Source organism: Mytilus trossulus, chromosome 4 (assembly GCF_036588685.1).
Source record: "Mytilus trossulus isolate FHL-02 chromosome 4, PNRI_Mtr1.1.1.hap1, whole genome shotgun sequence".
Classification (NCBI taxonomy): domain Eukaryota; kingdom Metazoa; phylum Mollusca; class Bivalvia; order Mytilida; family Mytilidae; genus Mytilus; species Mytilus trossulus.
Genome location: NC_086376.1, coordinates 67507000 through 67519759, shown reverse-complemented (window position 1 = coordinate 67519759; position 12760 = coordinate 67507000). Strand labels below are relative to the sequence as shown.

Below are 12760 nucleotides of genomic sequence, written 5' to 3'. Positions count from 1 at the left end.
GGTTTTTCTTGCTCCACTTGATTTATTTTGCTCGTGCTTTAAATAACAACTTAGTGGGTACAACAAATGAGCATTATTTAGGTTAATCTGTGACACCGTTATTTTACAAATAGCTTCCAAATACTAATTGTGTTCGAATACATTTTTGGAAATTTGGAAATTGTATGAAGTTACCACTGAGAAAAATTGGTTAAGTAGCAAGAGAAAATTTTTGACCAGCTATACAACAATGTTTAATCCACCAATTTCTTCGGAAATGTCTGTTCCAAGTCTTTAATGTTACAGTTGTTTGTCACTTGTTGCGTTGATTGATAGAGTTTAATTTATTAGTTGTTAGTCTATCTCACCTTTTGAATTTTCCCTTGGAGTTCAGTGCTTTTGTTATGTTTTGCTTGTAAACAAGTTCCTTTCAATCAATTACTGAGAGAAAAACCTGGAATATTCTAAATGATATTACAAATTCTACATATAGGAATTAATCACGTTTCATCAACCAAAAGACTTAAGACATTGGGGATTTTGTGGTCCTCTTAAATTCCCTTTATATGTATATATGCAATAGTATTTTAGTTAAGAATTGAAACAGGTGAATTACAGGTAAATACCAAGATGCCAGTCAATAAGTACATGATGTAATTGTATGTCTGATTATCAAATGTTGGAGAAATGTGAACACACCCGACCACTATTGCCAGACCTTTACCTATTCAATAATGTATGAATTTGTTCCCGTCATAAAAATGCATGCACTATCTCCCACTGGGCGTTTAGAAACAAACAATCAATCATTAATCTGACAGGTAGCTTAGTCTTCAACACATAATAATGCTTTATATCATAAAATACAATACTCTCTGGAATGAATGGAAGTATTGTTGCATGCAGAAGAATGGATATTTTTAAGGCAGTGCTGTCAGACGAAAACACTAAGATACACTGTAGTTTTGACAACTTGGTTATTCACTTTGAGAGTCTTTGAATCTTTTTTGTTGGGATGTATTTGTTGTTTGCATTGTGTTGTATCGGCGTCACTTGCTTTCGCTTCGTTTTGAATAATTTCTCTAAAATTCATTTTTAATTGTATAGTGTAAGATTAAAATCAAATTTTATCTGCAATGGGCATAAACATGTCCATACTGACTTTATGGTGCAAATGGTATTAAATAGTCTACACACTGAGTTTAATGTCTATCAAACATCTCATTGTTTTTAAGAGGAAGTGGAAATGTCAAATCATTTAGGTCGACCCAGTTAGCAGTTCCTATCTGCTAAGTTTATTGTTAGTTTGTATCGTCATGAATATGCATAAAAAAATCGTCGCTGGACGTGGTCATACGTTAAAAAATAGAAATAGTATAAAGGAGTCGGTTCAGTAAGACACCTTTTTGACCCCAAAATATATCAGTTTTACAAAATTGTTATAATGGAAACGTTTAGCTATTTATTGGAAATACTTCAGCTACATAACTATGGGCTGTTTTGAAAATATAATGAACATATATCGAGTACGAGCATCATTAAGTCACGCGAAATTACTGAAATCTTCACAATTTTAGTATTTGAGTTAAATATTAGACGGTTTTCGTCTTAAATGGAAGTGGCCGCATTCGTGTTCATTCTTAATATTTTAATGTAAGTTGTATTTGATAATAATACATTACATATATAAAGGTTAAGAGTGAACACGGATGCGGCCACTTTCATTTTTGACAAAAACGACCTAAAAAGTGACATATTATGGCATAATTGATAGAATTATCATATTTAAGCTTGAATGTGAGCGTCTGAAATGATTTAATCAGTTCAAATCTTTAACATAAACTAATTGAATCGACTAAAGTAGGCATGTAAGTGTTAAAAAGTGTACAAAATCTTTCTTCATATGAACCTGAAATTTGAGGCCAAACTGTGCCCTTACCGGACCTTCTCCTTTTTGGCACTTGTTGAACATTTAAAATGCATTTAGTTACACCTTAAAGCATTTACTCTCTATAGTCACTTCGGGTTTTCTGTGCTGTATGAAGGCATCTTTTTCTGTGACATGTGCTTATAATCATCCACAAGAACTTGCGGTCATCCGATGTTCAGTACTTCAGTACTTTGATTATATGTTTGAGTTTTTTCGAGAGCCGTCAGGATTTTTTTTAGAGTGCGTCCGTGGTTCATCGAGTGTTTATACAAATTTCATATTGTCTTTTTGTTGTTTGCATATACAAGAACCTGTTCACGCCCACTTTGTGTTTTTGATAGATGTATTTCTATTTGCATCAAGCTGATAATTTAAGATTTTTTTCAACTAACAATTTTCAAATTGTTCGTTCTCATGTTGTACTGTTACATCACTGTCCCATGTAAGGGGAGGGTTGGGATCCCATTAACATGCTTAACCCCGCCACAGTCTATCTGTATGTGTCTGTCCCATCTCAGCAGCCTGTAATTCAGTGGTTGTCGTTCGTTGATGTGTTACATATTTGTTTTCGTTCTGTTTTTTTTTTTTTTTTTTTACATAAAGTAGGCCGTTCGTTTTCTCGTTGGAATTTTTACGTTTGACTGTCATTTCGGGCTTTTTTATACCTGACTATTCAGTATGGGCTTTGTTCATTGTTGGAGGCCGTATGTTGACCTATAAATGTTATTTTCTATGTCATTTTAATCTCTCATGGAGAGTTGTCTCATTGGAAATCATACCACATCTTCTTTTTTTTTTTTTTTTTTTTTTTTTTTTTATAAAACTTACATTTTATAAACGTTCATTTGTATATATTGTTGTTTGTCAAATCGTATAAATCACATTTACAGTGATGTTAACCTTAGCCTTATTTAGCTCAACTTTTTGGGAATTTGGGTCCTCAAGGCTCTTCAACTTTGTACTTGTTTGGCTTTTTAACTGATTTGATATGAACGTCACTGATGAGTCTTATGTAGACAAACCGTGCGTCTGGCATATTGAATTATAATCCTGGTTCCTTTGATAACTATTTAACAATATAATGTAAGCATAGACAATCTGGATTGAGACGTCCATACACATGGTGTGTTAATTAAACTGATGAACGATTCGTTTCATTGTTAGTTATATTATATGAAATTTAATTCAAATTCTATTGTCAATGGGAATTAAATGGGGCGGATGTGTGTGTGTGTGTGTGTCAGTTTTGATTGATGTATATCTTTTGTGGGCAGGGGGGGTATTAAGTAGAATATTATTTTATTACATATCATTTCTCTGACTCTTTACTGCTGTCCAGAAGTTAAGTATTCCTTTTTTTTAATTATTGACTTTAAAAACAAAAGTAGCAAGAAATGAAGTTTAAAAGTAAAAAATCCCCTCCATTTTGTTCTTAAGACCAGTTTATGAAGGATCCAGTAATTTCTACTTTAATACGTAGAACGTTTTAGGAACAGAAAACTTACATTTATATGTTTCGGTCATATGTTGGGAAAACATGATATTGTCCTGCGCTTAATTACAGTTATAAACTAGAAAAGGTCATTTTTAGTGTCAAGAATTCCTTTTTTCTTATTAAAATTTTCTTAAAAATCCTGACAGTTTCACTGTTGCTCTCAAAAAAACGCCCAGACATTTACATACACTGAACTAAGTGGTTAAATGCATGGAAATTGTGCTTCAAAATAAGATGGGTAGGTTGGTAAAAAAATTATTATACATAATTACAAAATAGCAGTTGTTGTATCACTCGAAAAGAAAAAGACAGATTCACTCGGAAAAAAAAAACCGATCCTAGCCAGACACTATATATATATATCTTCTATGGTTAATCCCAACGACTTAAAATACATTTGTCCTTGAAGCTAAGATTGTCACATGTATCTGAAAATTCTGTGTGAAAAGTTATAGTATAAGCCAGAAAAAAGACGTAAATAAAAAAACTTTATTATACAAATATCATAATTATACATAGTAAAAATTCATGGGACCTTGTGACATGAAAAGACCACAATTCATTCATACATCTTGATTTGCTTAGTATGTCCGGAAACTATTCTGTATCGAGAATATTACTGATTTTCTCTTATCTTGAGACTTTAATTCATTTTCATCTGTAATTCTAACTTTTTGAAGCTTTTTGTGAGATAGCGGACTTCATTTTTCACCCTGAAATATACCAAAAGATGTAGCATAATTGTATTGTCCGGTAAGCATAAAAACAGGAAGTAATTTTCATTATGACGAATATATAAACATAAGAATTTAATATAAGGTGAACAGGTGCTTTTGCCTTTAGTCTTGTTAGGGTTTAGATTTTGATATAAAAGCGTGCTAAGTGATTGTTCCTAATAGCCTTCTAGTTGCAGCGGTTTAGAATTTTATGTTATGATGCAATAAAGAATACGTAACATTTTTATAATAATTAGTAAATCAATCGCTGACTTTGTTTAACACTTTGTAAAACACTCACTTTGGTTTAAATTTCTGGTCAATGATTTTATCAATTTTAACTCTTTTTGAAGGAGCACCGTCTTTAGATATTCTTCTGACCTGTTTAAAAAATATAAATGAATAGAGTAAAACCATGTCAGAAGACAACAGTTGGACATTGAAAAAGCTAACGCCTTCATTACTATACAAAGATAAAGAGGATTTCATTAAACAACAATAGTAAAAAAACATCAAATTCTGTTGCTGTTTGTCTGTCGGGTCGAGCTCTAGAACGCAACATCCGGGCCATTCGTCAATCCTCGGTAGAATCCGCTACTCTCCTTCTATCTTTAGATGAGGGTACGGAATCGGCCGAGTTGAGACGAATGCATCCGAGCGCCAAATCAACACGATGGAAATGATACATCTTGTCTTAACTTATTTAATTGTCAAAAAAATGGAATCGATCTACTTCGACAAAGAATACATTAAGATGTTTTGACTGTTTTGTTCAGACCCTGTTATTTTAAATACTTTCAAAAGTTCATATTTTTCTTTATTTTTAAGGGTTTTCCCACTTCGATAGATATCTGACATGTTTATAATGACTATCTGTTTCTGAATGTTTGCTTGTGTGTATGGGTGTGTGTAAGAGTGTGTGTGTGCATGTATGTGCTTCTTTCGTGCCTTGGACGTTTGGGAAAGGAAAGTTTCAGGTTGAAAGAAATCGACATTAAATGTCAAGAGTAAAATGGAACAAGCTTATTATAATACGAAGCACCGAGGAAAACTCTGTATATCAGATAAAAATACGATATGTATGCATTGAGATTTAGTGAAATTAATAGCGTATAACAATAACTGCACGGTAGGAAACTGAGATGAATCATTATATTTTTTTAAATAAGGTGTATGGAATATGTAAAACAATCTTTACTATATTGCAAAATGTGTGAAATTTTATATTGAAAAGCAAAACGATAAAGTTTGAATAAAAGTGTAAATTACATACTATTACAAACAATGCGATTTCTGTAAGAGAAACAAAAGTTCAAGAAAGCCGTTGTAACGTGTAATTGTAAACCAACCTTCCTTTTTGTTGTCTGAAACACGTCTTCTGTTTTTGTTGTCTGAAACACGTCTTCTGTTTTTGTTGTCTGTAAGACGTCTCCTGTTTTTGTTGTCTGTAAGACGTCTTCAGTGTTTGTTGTCATAAAGACGTCTTCTGTTTCTGTTGTCTGGAAGACGTTTTCTGTTTCTGTCGTATGTAAGACGTCTTCTGTCTTTACTGTCTGGAAGACGTTTTCGGTGTTTGTTGTCTGAAAGACGTCTCCTGTTTTTGTTGTCCGAAAGACGTCTTCTGTTTCTGTTGTCTGAAAGACGTCTTCTGTTTCTGTAGTCTGTAAGACGTCTTCTGTGTTTGTAATTGGTGTCTGGGAGACGTCTTCTGTGTTTGCAATTGGTGTCTGGGAGACGACTTCTGTGTTTGCAATTTGTGTCTGGGAGACGACTTCTGTGTTTGCAATTGGTGTCTGGGAGACGACTTCTGTGTTTGCAATTGATGTCTGGGAGACGACTTCTGTGTTTGCAATTGGTGTCTGGGAGACGACTTCTGTGTTTGCAATTGGTGTCTGGATGACGTCTTCTGTGTTTGCAATTGGTGTCTGGGAGACGACTTCTGTGTTTGCAATTGATGTCTGGGAGACAACTTCTGTGTTTGCAATTGGTGTCTGGGTGACGACTTCTGTGTTTGCAATTGGTGTCTGGGTGACGTCTTCTGTGTTTGTAATTGGTTTCTGGGAGACGACTTCTGTGTTTACAATTGGTGTCTGCGAGACGTCTTCTGTGTTTGCAATTGGTGTCTGCGAGACGTCTTCTGTGTTTGCAATTGGTGTCTGCGAGACGACTTCTGTGTTTGCAATTGGTGTCTGCGAGACGACTTCTGTGTTTGCAATTGGTGTTTGCGAGACGTGTTCTGTTTGAGTTTTTTGTGAGACGCCTTCAGTTTTAGTTGTCTGTGAGACGTGTTCTGTTTTAGTTGTCTGTGAGACGTCTTCTCTGTCCTTATTGTCTACCTCCTGACTGTTTGATACAGTTAAGCGCTATGGTAAAAAAAAACGTAAAATTTTAATAGGCAATTATTTTTAACATATTAATATCAATACATTTTAGAAACTGTTATTTCACTCAGTTTCTCTTTACAGCTGTGATCTCCGAGAAGTATGAAATGAAAAACATAAGCTATGCTGAATTATATTAAAAGCAAGATAATAAAATTTGAAGACAACATTTAATTGTTTACTGTAACGTACTAAAATACGATTTTGGTTTTTGTATAAATTATAACACCATATAGGAAAAACATGGAACTCCTTTTGTCATAAGATACTGTCAAACATCCAAACATACTATCCACACCTATCTGTGTCCACACTTGTTTTTGTATAAAAAAAGAAGTACAAGAAAGCCGTTGTAACTTATAAATTGAAACCAACCTTCCTTTTCGCTTGGTGTGAGACTTCTTCTGTGTCTTTATCATCTACTGTCTGGCTGAATGACACAGTTAAACTCTATGGCAAAACAAAAACATAAAATTTAAAAGATGATCAATCATCATATTAGAAACTTATACATCATTCGGTCCAATTGGATTTCGTGCAATTCACTAAGTTGTTTTTTAATATAAAAAAGATGTGGTATGATTGCCAATAAAACAACTGTCCACAAAAATGACACAGAAATTAACAACTATAGGTCACCGTACGGCCTTCAACAATGAACAAAGCTCATACCGCATAGTCTGCTATAAATGGCTCCTAAGTGGCAATCATTATTTGTACAGCAAAACTGATGTTGCCGACATTTTTCATTCATCAAAGCATACAAAAACTATTTTTTTATTATATATTCTTGTTTCGTTTTATAAGTAACATATAATTATCCAAGATAGTCGGGAAAAGTACACTTCAAGATTAACAATTAGGTTTGCATCTTGCAGATATACTATACTACATGTATAAACAGACGTCATGACAAATTTGCCAGGTATGAATATAAAAATGGCAGGGAAATTAGAACATACCATTTTGATTTACAAGAAGTTGTTAAGTTACCTTTCGTTTCTTAGTTCTATCAACTTTGGGTTCTTTACTGTTTGATAAAATACTTTGCTGCTGGGATGTTCCAGGCATTTCTCTTTCTTTCCTCCACTCACGCTTAACTTTCTGTCTTATTGGACGCTGTACAATTACATTGAGAATGTTAAATGAAAAAAATAATAAGTATATCTAGTCGTTTTCGAACTCGAATCTATTTGAGTCAGCTTTTCTATAAACAATATAATACTTTTGAATTATTTAGTACAATTTTATAAGAAAACAAAAATTAAATACCGACTAACATCAAGTATCCAATGTAAAGGTTGTGACGTTGTCTTTGGAAGCACGTTTAGACCTGAATGTGGAATTTTATTGAAAAAGTAAAACCTATTTTGGAATGCCTTACGTTTTTTTTTTTTATGAAACATAAATGAAATTTTATAATTATATAAACATATTAGTAAGAATTGTATCGTAATCAAGAATCTAAAAAAGAAAAAGAACAGCTGACTAGATTGCCAAAACGGTTTGGAAAATAACCTACCTGTTTTTGTTTTAGTTCTTTCACTTCTTTTATCTCGTTGTCATATAGATCTTTTATGGACAGTCTTTTTAAGCTATCAGTTAATACACCGATTGGCTGAAGCAAAAAAATGTAATCAAAATAATGTTATAACATATAAATAATATTTAACATTATCTGGTGTCTGCTTTTTGACATTCATGTAATATTCAATTACCCCCCCCCCCCCCCCCCACCCCCCCACCCCACCCAAACCACCCAAGTATTCAAGGGAGCAACCATATAATTTTAAGGTTGTTTTTTTTGGTATATTGTATATTTTGTTTGATTCAGAATTCTTAATCGATAATAATGAACTGCTATCTAGAATCGAATTAAGAATAGTTACTAAGATTGGTTTAGAATGTGTGTGATGAAAGAGACTTCATGTGCAAAAGACCTCAGACTAATTCTCAAGAGATAATGTATAAGCTATCAACAGGTCGATCTTGCTCTATTTTGATATATCTATTTACCGTGGTGGTGACAACTGGTATCTTCGTAGTATTTACATCCTGGTCTTCCGTCATCACAATGTCACTTGTGTCTGACTTTTTAATTTGATCCATGTGTTCCATCACATCTTTATTGGTTTGCTGCTGAACTGTTCCATTATTAGGTAGATCTTGCTGCTGAACTGTTCCATTAATAGGTAGATATTGCTGCTGAACTGTTCCATTATTAGGTAGATCTACAATCGAGAAGCCGTGAATCATGATAGCTCTTGCAATAAAGTTGGGATAAAGAATTTAAACTTGAAAGAAACTTAGAAAAAATAGAACGACAACGTCAATGGAACAACGCTACTTTTTGAATGAAAATAAACACTAATAGATTGGGGCCAAACTTCATTATTCAGAGCGAAATGAAATATCAGTTCATCTATATCTTTTGACTAACCTTTGTAACCCTTAAACAATACATAGATATCCAAATATTATTTTCATCTTTTGAACGAATGTCTCACAATTTGATTTTTCCGTTCTCATAGCTTAAAATGGAAATGTAACTTCAGTAAAACATATTTTTCGTCTGACATAGCCAAAGAATTTTCTTCTTTTAAGACTATTCTACCTGAAAACCTTATCATCATGACATGAGATGTTTTTACTTTATTTGTGCTTGGTCTCTGAATCGAAAAAAGTAGAATTGTCTATATGTTTCTGCAACAAACAGTCGAGCATGTCAGTAACCGCTAGTAGTCTGTCGTTTTTATGTATTATTGTCATTTTGTTTATCTTCTTTTGTTTCATATTCTAACATCGATCGGACTCGGACTTCTCTTAACTGTGCGTAGTGTTGCGCGTTTGTTTTTCCGACATTGGCTAGAGGTATAGGGGTGGGTTGAGGTCTCAAAAATACATGTTTAACCCCGCCGCATTTTGCGCTTGTCCCATGTCAGGAGCCTCTGACCCTCGTAAGTCTTGTATATGATTTTAATTTTAGTTTCTTATGTAAAATTGAACTAGACGTCCGATAATTCTACCCAGTTAAACCTCAATGCAACATTTTGTCTTACCATTCATTTTCTGGATGGACATGACATCTATAAACTGTGATAGTTCATCTTTCATATCGGTTTTGACTGGTGTATCGACCTAGGAACAATAAATGAATGTATGACAAAAAAACATTAACAGATAATTCTCAATAAAAGGGAAAACCTAACTAAGTTGTTTTCCTGAGGCTAGGGAATAGTTCGATTTAAAAAGATATACATTTACCCATTTGAAAAAAAATAAGCATTTGGGATATAAATGTTTTAAATTATTTTTTTAATAAATTATTTACAAATATTATAAATCTACTTATCGATATAGACATCTTTTTTCTCCTATATCAAAACAATCATCAGTTTCATGCAAAATATAGCATATTGTTTTTAAGATTTAATCAACTTTTAAATGCGAATTAAATTTTGACTACACAGTCATATTTTTCAGTAACTATATAGAAAGGAGACTACTGCTGTCTCTGCAATGATGCCAAGTATATAAGCTACCAAAACGTTTTACAAAACAACGAGGACTTTTCATTTACACTGAAAAATCCCAACACTGAAGTATAATAATTGAATGAACTTTTGGAAGGTATATATATAGCAAGCTTTATATAAACCAACATGTTAACAGGAAAAGCACAGCAATAACTTACTTTAGGAGTGTGCCGGTATGGTGTTGAGCTGCGATTACGATACCGTCTAACACGAGAAACGCTTTGATTTCTCTGAAAAAGGAGAAAACATTCTAGATTCTAGCTTTAAAAACATGAACACTTTATTTAAAAGCTACATATTGTTTTATCCTATGGTAAGTAATAGAAACATCTGATATTTAGAAAATGAATTAAACCATGATCAACAAGAATGTGTCCATAGAACACGGATGCCCCAATCGCACTATCATTTGCTATGTTCAGTGGCCCCTGAAATTGGGGTCAAAACTCTAATTTGGCTTTATAAAAAACTACCTTGACCAAAAACTTTAGCGTGAGCGGGATGGACGAACGAACGGACGTATAAACCAGGAAACATAATGCCCAAAAATGGGACATATACAATTCCTATAGTTTGCAATTTGGAGCTATGTTTTTGTAAGAAGACAATTTCTATAATCATCTTTCATGCTATTTTTGATCACAAATGTAGATGACAAGACTTTTAAAAATATCTCTGTTAAAAACGTCGGTATTGTAACAATACACTGAAAATTTCTATTGTTTAGAATTCACACAATTTCAATATATTCATATAAAAACCAGCGATATAAAAGAAAAAGTAAGCAGGGTTTGTGCAGTATTGCTTTGTCTATAAATAAGACAAAACATAAGTAAAACATTGTCTATTCGTATATTCATAATATAAAATTAAAAGATGTGGTTTTATTGTCAATGGAGCAACTCTCCACAAGAGACCAAATGACTTGGAAGTTAAATAGATTATTCTGTATTTTTTTCTCACCTTACGTCCATCGGGCAGCTCTGGACCTAATGATTTTTCTCGATAATGAAATACGTTGAGATCTATATTGTCTCCTGAAAAGTAAAGTTAAATTATAGGCAAACAAATATCTAAAATATACGTAAGAAAGACAACTAAACATTTTAACTTTCACAAAAACAGTGCTATCATTGCGGTTCTTTATCTCAAAAGATGTCAGCTATCTTCCTGGCACCAAATATATAGTGATAAACTTAACAGCAACACAATCTTAATAACAAAGTGAAAAGGAGTGACAAGCTTGAGTATAACTGACATGCCACTTAATGATGTAAATACCCTAGAAACGTAAAGGACAGTAATAGTTTGTGTAAAAGATAACTTCAATATGATTTATTGGTTGTTACTTACCGTCCAGTAGGAAATATTTCATGCAAATTCAAGACATAAAAACTTGCCAAAATGAAAAAGAAACTATGTAAAAGCGATTCAAATAAGATAGATTCAATTTCAGTGTAAACGGGGTATAAGTATGTAAGAAAGGCCTAACATTTGATATTTGAAGTTTGGACCCTCTTCATGTTCTTCGAGAAGGAAACTTTAAAAATTTATGAATAATTTTCACTGGGAAACAAACTATTTATGCATTGATATAATCGAGATAAACTTACCGCTCATATTTGCCCTCATCAGGGTCTGTAATTCAATGAACTACAGTTAAAATCAACAAAAAATATTGTGCTTGATCTTTTCACGTCTTTTTTGTTGAAGCTTCGAGTAACGTCGCCTAGTCGTTCTTAGTTTCATATTATGACGTTGATATATTATTAGACGTTATTTGTTGAAATGTACATTTTTTATAACAAATTGATACCTTTTTTTTTATGTAAACAGAAAGCACAAATACACGTAGATATGTAAACTGTTGGGCTTCAAGTTTCCCCAAATCATTTCAAGTCCAGTGTCTCAGTTCGATTCGAATCATACCTGTAACCATTACTGATTTTGTCTATAAGAAAGCAGTAGCAAAATCGGATTTTGACCAAATAACCTCTTATGTCGAATAATGTGTATGGTCTAAAATGAACACTGTGCCCAATCTATGATTTCTGTACAAATGTGCAGAAAAAAATTGGAACTTGTACTTTTTAAATACATTTTTTCCCCCGATTTCTTGAGAATATTATCTTAGACCCGTTAGACAGTTGCTATTCAGTATCAAACTATTTACAAAAGAAATGTTGACGAACATGACAAGTAGGCTTGGCTCTTTTTTTACAGTTATATTGTTTATCATTCTATATTGTAGATATCTGGGGTTCGTGTTGCTAAGTTTTTAGTTTTGTGTGTTTTGCTTACTATTGTTTATCTCTTGGTCTGTTTTCTTTTTTAGCCATGGCGTTGTCAATTTATTTTTTGACTAATGATTTAACATGTTTATTAGTAGACACAAAACTGACGTAGGTTAAGCAATCATTTGTGCATGTGGTAGCAGATGGCAGATGCATTGCATTTATATTTAAAACATTTTCCCTAACTTTGCAAAAAATGGAAAATAATTTCTTCTGTCCGAAGCGCTTTTCTGGATCTATCTTAATTAGGAACGCTCAAAGCCAAGCATTTGAAATCCAAAGATCGTTGAACAGTTATATGTCAAAAAATTAATAAAAGAAATAGCCAAATTCATCTAAAGCCAACTTTGCGTATCGGGGCCTTTTATAGCTGACTATGCAATATGGACTTTGCTCATTGTTGAAGGCCGTACGGTGACCTATAGTTGT

General features: G+C 33.0%; 1 protein-coding gene and 1 long non-coding RNA gene across 2 annotated transcripts; both read right to left on the bottom strand.

The window, feature by feature from the left end:
• Positions 1-3879: 3879 nt before the first annotated feature.
• On the bottom strand, positions 3880-9615 carry LOC134716765 (myb-like protein V). The gene is made up of 8 exons (XM_063579772.1): positions 9561-9615; positions 8518-8732; positions 8024-8119; positions 7495-7620; positions 6877-6951; positions 5470-6483; positions 4422-4501; positions 3880-4117 (listed from the first exon to the last, which is right to left on the bottom strand). The coding sequence occupies exons 1-8, from the start codon at positions 9613-9615 to the stop codon at positions 4048-4050; spliced, it is 1731 nt and encodes a 576-aa protein (XP_063435842.1). The 3' UTR covers positions 3880-4047.
• Positions 9616-10193: 578 nt separating this feature from the next.
• LOC134714130 (uncharacterized) lies at positions 10194-11767 on the bottom strand. Its single transcript, XR_010106493.1, has 3 exons — positions 11651-11767; positions 11001-11074; positions 10194-10267 (listed from the first exon to the last, which is right to left on the bottom strand). It is a non-coding gene; the product is annotated as an uncharacterized LOC134714130 (long non-coding RNA).
• Positions 11768-12760: the final 993 nt, after the last annotated feature.

Coding starts and splice junctions, on each gene's coding strand:
- LOC134716765 (XM_063579772.1), bottom strand. CDS start 9,615: ATGAAAGATGAACTATCACAGTTTATAGATGTCATGTCCATCCAGAAA. Junction 6,952..7,494: donor ATAGAACTAAGAAACGAAAG/GTAACTTAACAA, acceptor GTTTTGCCATAG/AGTTTAACTGTGTCATTCAG. Junction 6,484..6,876: donor CACACCAAGCGAAAAGGAAG/GTTGGTTTCAAT, acceptor TTTTTACCATAG/CGCTTAACTGTATCAAACAG.